Source organism: Salmo salar, chromosome ssa24 (assembly GCF_905237065.1).
Source record: "Salmo salar chromosome ssa24, Ssal_v3.1, whole genome shotgun sequence".
Lineage (NCBI taxonomy): Eukaryota > Metazoa > Chordata > Actinopteri > Salmoniformes > Salmonidae > Salmo > Salmo salar.
This window is the reverse complement of record NC_059465.1, coordinates 7,442,991-7,452,126: the sequence shown is the minus strand read 5'-3', so window position 1 is coordinate 7,452,126 and position 9,136 is coordinate 7,442,991. Positions and strand designations below refer to the sequence as shown.

The 9,136-nt window shown below is 40.5% G+C and overlaps 1 protein-coding gene and 1 long non-coding RNA gene across 2 annotated transcripts; both read right to left on the bottom strand.

Moving 5' to 3' along the window:
- Nucleotides 1–1,088: 1,088 nt before the first annotated feature.
- Nucleotides 1,089–2,708, bottom strand: LOC123730369 (uncharacterized). Its single transcript, XR_006761730.1, has 4 exons — nucleotides 2,416–2,708; nucleotides 1,902–1,953; nucleotides 1,717–1,774; nucleotides 1,089–1,616 (listed from the first exon to the last, which is right to left on the bottom strand). It is a non-coding gene; the product is annotated as an uncharacterized lncRNA (long non-coding RNA).
- Nucleotides 2,709–3,563: 855 nt separating this feature from the next.
- Nucleotides 3,564–7,624, bottom strand: LOC106585166 (myosin, light chain 7, regulatory). Its single transcript, XM_014171074.1, has 7 exons — nucleotides 7,521–7,624; nucleotides 4,694–4,795; nucleotides 4,460–4,535; nucleotides 4,277–4,381; nucleotides 4,106–4,184; nucleotides 3,962–4,010; nucleotides 3,564–3,776 (listed from the first exon to the last, which is right to left on the bottom strand). Exons 1-7 carry the CDS (start codon nucleotides 7,521–7,523, stop codon nucleotides 3,672–3,674), a joined length of 519 nt encoding a protein of 172 aa, XP_014026549.1. The 5' UTR covers nucleotides 7,524–7,624; the 3' UTR covers nucleotides 3,564–3,671.
- Nucleotides 7,625–9,136: the final 1,512 nt, after the last annotated feature.

The window sequence follows — 9,136 nt, the reverse complement described above, 5'->3', positions numbered from 1 at the left end:
ATACCTCCTTTTTGTTCGTGCGTTCAGTCGAGTAATTCAAATGCACTGTGCTCGCGCAGTAAGTTCAGACGAAAAGTCAAAAAAGTTATATTACAGTTCGTAGAAACATGTCAAACGATGTATAGAATCAATCTTTAGGATGTTTTTATCATAAATATTCCATAATATTCCAACCGGACGATTCCTTTGTCTTCAGAAATAAAAAGGAACACACCTAACTCTCACGGGAGCGCACGCGATTGAGCTCATGTCATTTGCTCAGTCATCTGATTCCAAGAGCTCTTATTCACTCCCCATTCACAGTAGAAGCTTGAAACAACGTTCTAAAGACTGTTGACATCTAGTGGAAACCTTAGGAAGTGCAAAATGACCCCACAGACAATCACTTGAAAAACTACAAACCTCAGATTTCCACACTTCCTATTTGGATTTTTTCTTAGGTTTTTGCCTGCCATATGAGTTCTGTTATACTCACAGACATCATTCAAACAGTTTTAGAAACTTCAGAGTGTTTTCTATCCAAATCTACTAATAATATGCATATCGTAGCTTCTGGGCCTGAGTAGCCGGCAGTTTACTACAGGCACGCTTTTCATCCGGACGCCAAAATACTGCCCCCTACCCCAAAGAAGTTAAAGTGTGTTGTGGACTGTAGAGGGTTATAACTGATTAGCCAATTGCATTACAAGAGGAAGGACTCTCGTCTACTGTGACAACACAGTGCAGTGGAACTGTAAAGGAGATGAGGTGGCAGGTCCAATAGCATCCGTTTGGGATTTTGATTTTGCTATAAAACACTGTTCTAATTCTCTGCTGGAAAATTACTATAAAATCCTGTGTTAAGACATTAGAATCAATGGATGACTTTGTGAATAGTGCAATTGTAACTGTAGAGACTTTTTGATCCCAAAGTTCTAAATGTCAGTGTTATGCGTATGCGATGACTATCTGTGGTTATTTTGTTTGTCTTCATGTTTTTTTCCCCTGTCGTTTATGATTGTATGAGATGCTGTACGTTCAGAGCCAGTTGATCAATCCTGTCGATCAATCATTACTGCTAATCGTTTGGAAATAAACATTAGCCCACAGCTGTTCTCTCTTTTAGTGGTGTGTTCATTAACAAGCTAAGCTACCAGAACAAGGTAGTCAGAATCAGAAAAACACTTGTCAGTTGACGCTTTGAAATGTTTTGCATACTGTACTGTGACACTATTCATACATAGGTTATGAAAGGGAGCCAAACAGTACAATAATAACAAAAGGCAATTGTTCAGTAGGCAAAGTGAAAGGCATAGATTGCAGTTAGTCATTCCCCCAAAACATATATTCTCCCTCTCCCTATGTTGTTTCTATTGATTCATCACAGTAACAGGCAAGGAAGAGAACTTGGGGTGATCATAAAGACTCAATACAATGGGATTATATGACACTAAGTAAAACATTATGGTGTTGGGCATCAAAGCCACAAGTGTGCAGCCCATTCATAGTGCTGTGTCTCTAAAGAAGGGTACATGTTTGGGATTTTTTCGAGCTGTTTTCGTTGGTTTGTTTTCCTGAGGCTTTGCCTTCATCACTGCCTCCATTCTTCTTTTGCGTGTTAGGATTTCTGCTCACACCTGGAAGAGTTGAACCAATTATGTAATTCATATTTCGGTAAACTGTAGGTTAACACTAGCATACAAGGTGCAAGAAATTCCCTCTTCCTTACTAACTTACTGGGTGAGAAAGTGTCCATGTTCTCTCCATCTGGACCAGCAAGGTGTTGACTGGTATCCTGTTTTTAGATGAAGCAAATGTTATTTAACTACGTGAAAACACAGAACAACTTCTAACGTGTTGATTTATTGCATCAGTTCATGTAATTGTATATTTGGCCTGTTTTTAACAATGATGACACGTACCCCCAAAATGGTGCTATTGTGCTCTTTCTTCCCTGCCTGGCTTTCCAGATACCTGTTAACATCAGATCAGACTCACTAAATGTATTGTATTTCAGAGTAAGTGTACTGTAGCTACCTTGCAGTCCAACCAAGGTGCACAAGTAATTGAAAACAAACTGTGCAAGAGAAATTCTATCATTGTCTGAGGAAAGAGCTTGACCAGCTTAAACATTAATGAGCCTGTTTAGTGCCTGGCATTCCTACGTCCTGCTGCATAGTTCCAATGTAACAGAGGGTACTATTGTTGTCCAGAAATAAAATGCCTTCAGATGATAACAGCAAAGTTATTGAAATAGCCTAAAATTATGTGATGCATGGATTCATTGCATTTTTTGACTATTGTTCTTAATGTTAATTGGCCACTGTAGCGGACACATGAACATGAGTACATTATGGTGTGTTTCATGAGGATGCAACATTTGTTTTAAACCAAGATGTCACTTTAATTCCACAGAGTAACGATCAATCCACCCACCTTCTTAGATAGGAATCCCTGTTCTTGACCGGTTTTGCCTCTTTCTTCACCCCAACTGGTGTCCATGCTATGGCTGTATCTATCCCCACATCTACTCTACCCTCAGCTCCAGAAGATATAGGCATCTCTGCTTCTTCTGCAACAACTACATCTCACACAGCAAAAAAACGAAAAATCTTACAAACACCTAACTGTAGGGACTTAGAAGGGGTAGCTTGTATCCCCAGCCTTGCTTACAAATGTGGGTTAACCTTGTCTGTCCAGCTCTGTTTGACCAATAGATGTGGTGGCTGTTTGGCAGTGGAGTTAACGGGTTTGTTGTTGTATCCACGGCAACCAAGGCCTAAATGACTGGAACCAGAGCCATATATTTAGAATTGTATTCTAAATACATAGCTCTGGCTGGAACTACACAGCCTCATTGCAGTGTGCCTTTTCTCCTGAATGCACCTTACAGATCATATTTGGGGTATTAAAGGCCCAGCGCAGTTGATGTGATTTTTCTGTGTTTTAGATATACTGTATTTCCACGCTGAGGTTGGAATAATCTGTGAAAATGATGATAATTCCCTTTTAGTGTAAGAGCCTGAAATTTCTGGCTGATTTGGTGGGATAGAGTTTTGACCTGCCTGGTGACATCACCAGGTGATAAATTAGTTAACAGATGAATAAGAAAGTTCAAAACCTCTGCAAAAAAACAGCTAGTTTTCAGTTTTCCCCTCCCCACTCAGACCACTCCCAGACAGTCCTAGCAAAATTATTGCTTGAGAAATTTCTCTTGCTAAGAAACTATTTTTGTTTGGGTTTGACCATTTTAATTGAAAACAATCACAGCAAGGTACCTAATTGTGTCCCAGAAATGATTTGACATTGATATAAAAATGGCTGCATTGAGCCTTTTAATCGAAATCGTGCAGTGTTTGAGGGGGGAGATGGATGTGGAGGGGGTAATTAGGTTGACTTGAACATGTTTTGTAGTGGTTTAGTGTAGTTTGTGAGTGTTTTGGTCCCAGTATCGGCAACAGCTGTCAGAAACAAGAGTTTGTATGACTGTAAAGATGACAACACTTTTGTTCAACTGAGATAGTACAAATACTAACTGTACTGTATCTAAATGTAACCACAAATAAACATTTTACAGACAGCTGTTGATTTGATTTCTTTACTGGATTGGCAAAAGACAACCACAGAGGAGATTCCAGTTCTGCCTTATCAGGGGTTATGGGTTGGGGGTCAGGGTTTTTTGCTGAGGGTCTTTAGGACTCCTCCTTCTCGTCTCCGTGTGTGATGATGTAACACAGTGACTTGTAGTCGATGTTGCCGGCCACGTCAATTGGAGCCACAGAGAACGTCTGGTCCACCTGAGGATTTCATCAGAAGACAGAGAGGGATTAGGAAACAATGTGAATTGACCAAAGGCCCACTTTCTATGTAGGACTGCTGACAGAATGGTTTATCTCGCTGTCAAGTAATATCAACTGTGTGATTTGTTAATTTATTCTTTGAAAGAAAAAACGTAGGTTAAAAGGAGAAAAAGAATTCCAACCTCCTCTGCTGTGAATTTATCAGCCTGGTTCATCAGTAATCGTTTAAACCTTTAAAGAATACACAACTAATTAATAATTCATTGCCCACATTATGTGTCATTGCATATTTTGGCAATCTGTGTATAGGTTCAAATGATACTGACTCATCCTTGTTGACGAAACCTGTGCCGTTTGGGTCAAAGAGCTTGAAGGCAGCGAGGATGGTGTCCTCAGGGTCTGTGCCTGTAAGGGGGAGGGTTATAGTTCAGTTAACATGAACAAAACCGAAGACACATACAGCAGAAGGGTGGAGGAGCAGAGGGATGGGGTCTTACCGTTGAGTTTCTCTCCAAATAGAGTAAGGAACACAGTAAAGTTGATGGGACCCTTCCCCTCGTTCAACATCTCATCCAGTTCCTCATCCTTAACATTCAGCTTCCCTGGTACACAAAAACATAAATCAACATACACACACGCATGCACATACACACATTTGTAAAGTGAGACTATTAGAATACCTAGCTGTCCATAGGTTTCTCTCAGATCCTGTTTTTTGATCACACCATCTCTGTCTTGGTCAATACAGCCGAAAGCCTGGAGATAAACACAGTACATCCGTTGTTAATAGAATTTTACCTCCTTCATAAAATAAATAATGAATATCCAAAATGTATTTATGTCTATTATGAGCCGCTTCCTCTGATGTCTAATGTCTATGGACCAGCCAGTGTAAGTGTACTGTAGCCACGTACCTCCTTGAACTCCTGTATCTGAGACTGTTCGAACATGGAGAAGACATTGGAACAGCTCTTCTGGGCTCCCCGCTGTCTCTTATTAGCAGCCTTCTTACTGGCCTGAGAAACAAGAAGAATAGACAGGAGGTTACACATGGTCATTTCACTGTCACCAGTCGTAAACGAATGAGAGCAGAGGAGTCAAAAAAGAATAACTAGGTCAACATGTAACAATGAAAACCATGTATTCTATGTGAAAGAATAAAAAGGAGTAGTAAGGTCACATTTCACATAGATTTAACAAATATTTTTACAGTAAAACATCCAGGTTTACTTGACCAAGGTCATCCAGAGTTAGTATGATTTCAATTTAAATAAGTACTAATGACTTTCTAAGGAATTAGTCATTTCTAATTTCTAATTAAAATAGTAGGACACATACTAAACTCAGCAAAAAAAGAAGCGTCCCTTTTTCAGGACCCTGTCTTTCAAAGATAATTTGTAAAAATCCAAATTACTTCACAGATCTTCATTGTAAAGGGTTTAAACACTGTTTCCCATGATTGTTCAATGAATCATAAACAATTAATGAACATGCACCTGTGGAATGGTCGTTAAGACACTGCGTGAATGTGCCTTAGGCATGCTGCAAGGAGGCATGAGGAGTGCAGATGTGGCCAGGGCAATAAATTGCAATGTCTGTACTGTGAGATGCCTAAGACAGTGCTACAAGGAGACAGGACGGACAGCTGAACGTCCTAGCAGTGGCAGATCACGTGTAACAATACCTGCACAGGATCGGTACATCCGAACATCACACCTGCGGTACATGGCAACAACAACTGCCCGAGTTACACCAGGAACGCACAATCCCTCCATCAGACTGTCCACAATAGGCTGAAAGAGGCTGAAGGCTTGTAGGCCTGTTATAAGGCAGGTCCTCACCAGACATCACCGGCAACAACGTCTCCTATGGGCACAAACCCACCGTCGCTGGACCAGACAGAACTGGTAAAAAGTGCTCTTCACTGATGAGTCGCGTTTTTGTCTCACCAGGGGTGATGGTCGGATTTGCATTTATCGTCGAAGGAATGAGCGTTACACCGAGGCCTGTACTTTGGAGCGGGATCGATTTGGAGGTGGAGGGTCCATCATGGTCTGGGGCGGTGTGTCATAGCATCCTCGGACTGAGCTTGTTGTCATTGCAGGCAACCTCAACGCTATGCGTTACAGGGAAGACATCCTCCTCCCTCATGTGGTACCCTTCCTGCAGGCTCATCCTGACATGACCCTCCAGCATGACAATGCCACCAGGTATACTGCTCGTTCTGTGTGTGATTTCCTGCAAGACAGGAATGTCAGTGTTCTGCCATGGCCAGCGAAGAGCCCGGATCTCAATCCCATTGAGCATGTCTGGGACCTGTTGGATTGGAGGGGGAGGGCTAGGGCCATACCCCCAGAAATGGCCGGGAACTTGCAGGTGCCCTGGTGGAAGAGTGGGGTGACATCTTACAGCAAGAACTGCCAAAACTGATGCAGTTCATGAGGAGGAGATGCACTGCAGGAGTTAATGCACCTGGTGGCCATACCAGATACTGACTGTTACTTTTGATTTTGACCCCCCCTTTGTTCAGGGTCACATTATTCCATTTCTGTTAGTCACATGACTGTGGAACTTGTTCAGTTTATGTCTCAGTTGTTGAGTCTTATGTTCATACAAATATTTACACATGTTAAGTTTGCTGAAAATAAATGCAGTTGACAGTGAGAGGACCTTTCTTTTTTTGCTGAGTTTAGAAACTTGTTTTTGACTCTGTCGAAGTTGTACATTTTAGTTAAAATTTGAAACCTAAATCTAGGCTTACTCTGTGCAGTTAAAAGCGTTCTAGGGTCGTTCCACCAATTCAGTGCCTTTTGAGAAGTGTAACTTTGTAAAATAAAAAACATTACAATTATTTCACCTAATTTTAACATTCTGTCATAAAGAGCACATGTTCAACTTCATAAAAAACATGTTTTTCAAGAGGTTAAATAATAATAATATTTTTTTTAAAGGACTATGGTAAGTGCCTATTAAGTGCCAAATAAGGTAACAGGGTTGTGCAATTGGGTTGGAAGCTTGTTGTGTGCAACAGGGAGTGGCAATTGAATGCACGCTTGAATGCATGTTTTAACAAAGTAATTGTTAAAACATTTCTAGCCTATCTATGGGTAACAAACAGGGTTGACATCTTATGCTCCACCCACTCAATTTTCCATCACAAAATACAAAACATTTGCTGCAAATAGCACAACCAGCTCTATGATTTGACTATTCAATGTTTCTTTTGAAAACAATATTTAAAAACAATAGTTTCACTATATTTAAACAAGAGTAAAGTTCACCTAACAGAGTTGACCTTAAAAATGAGGGATAGACATCAATGAATCACTAATCACATGAAATAAATAACAATCCTCAGAAATGACTTTGTCAAAGCAACAAAATAAGTAGGGCTTTGCATTAATGCAATGATGCAATTCCTAGAACTGACACAGGGTTGACAGAAGGACATGTAAAATATTTGTTGTATATTATATCAAATCTGATTTATTGAAGTTTGTATGTGGTGTATAATTAAGGGCACTTCATTTAATATAACAGGCTTTTAAAATCCAATATCGGTGCACAATTTCTACTTAAAATATCAAAGGGACGCAAAGGGCACTTGTTTCGTGGAACGACCCTAATATTTCATCACAACAATGAACTAAATTCCAGATAAACGTTACATAAAGATTTTGCTTATGAGTAAAGTCAGATGGCAAATGATGTATAATATTGAGTCATTGTTCTAGTACTCACCATGTCTGTGTGTGGTATAGCGGCTCTCTGTGCCCAGGACTAGGTGTGATGCTGGGTAGGGTTTATGTATGCTCATGTTATCTTCTGCCCTCTTATAATAGGCCTGCAGTGTGTACCACAGTCCCATACATGGCCATCTACACCCTCTCTCTCTCTCTCTCTCTTTCTCTCTCTCTCTCTCTCTCTATGTGGACACGATAAGGACCCAAGGACCAGGATTCCACTGGGGGTGGAAAAAGGAGATAGGGAGAAGGAGCAGGGGGAGGAGAGGTGATAGGATGAGAGACGAGAAGGGAGAAAGAGAGAGGGGGAGGTGGATTTGCACAAAATGGTTTGAGAGAGGAGCCAGTGGGATATGGCAAGAGTGGAAGTGAAGATGCCATGTTACCCATGAGTATGGCCAGTGGTGGAAAAAGTACCCAATTGTCATACTTGAGTAAAAGTAAAGATACCTTAATAGAAAATGACTCAAGTAAAAGTGAAAGTCACCCAGTAAAATACAACTTCAGTAAAAGTTTTTAAGTATTTGGTTTCAAATATACTTAAGTATCAAAAGTAAAAGTATAAATCATTTCAAATTACTTATATTAAGCAAACCAGACGGCATACATTTCTTGTTTTATTTTTATTTACCGATTGCCAGTGGGAGTGGCGGGTCTACCTTGTATGGCTCCCTCGGCGAACCCCCACCCCGCCTCCGCCCAAAAAAGCACCGTTCTGCGCTAACTGTCATTTTTATTCAGATATTTGGAAAAACACAAATAAATATTCATAACTTTTAAAAGTCTATAAATATAAAAATATGTACAAAAATATGACTATATTATCAAATAACAAAAAAAAGTAACAAAGCCAAATAGAAACAAATTTGTGTTGATTTGGCACACGAGCATCAATACAGTGAGGGAAAAAAGTATTTGATCCCCTGCTGATTTTGTACGTTTGCCCACTGACAAAGAAATTATCAGTCTATAATTTTAATGGTAGGTTTATTTGAACAGTGAGAGACAGAATAACAACAAAAGAATCCAGAAAAACGCATGTCAAAAATTGTATAAATTGATTTGCATTTTAATGAGGGAAATAAGTATTTGACCCCCTCTCAATCAGAAAGATTTCGAGCTGAGATTAGGAGCACACTCTTAAAGGGAGTGCTCCTAATCTCAGCTTGTTACCTGTATAAAAGACACCTGTCCACAGAAGCAATCAATCAATCAGATTCCAAACTCTCCATCATGGCCAAGACCAAAGAGCTCTCCAAGGATGTCAGGGACAAGATTGTAGACCTACACAAGGCTGGAATGGGCTACAAGACCATCGCCAAGCAGCTTGGTGAGAAGGTGACAACAGTTGGTGCGATTATTCGCAAATGGAAGAAACACAAAGAACTGTCAATCTCCCTCGGCCTGGGGCTCCATGCAAGATCTCACCTCGTGGAGTTGCAATGATCATGAGAACGGTGAGGAATCAGCCCAGAACTACACGGGAGGATCTTGTCAATGATCTCAAGGCAGCTGGGACCATAGTCACCAAGAAAACAATTGGTAACACACTACGCCGTGAAGGACTGAAATCCTGCAGCGCCCGCAAGGTCCCACTGCTCAAGAAAGCACATA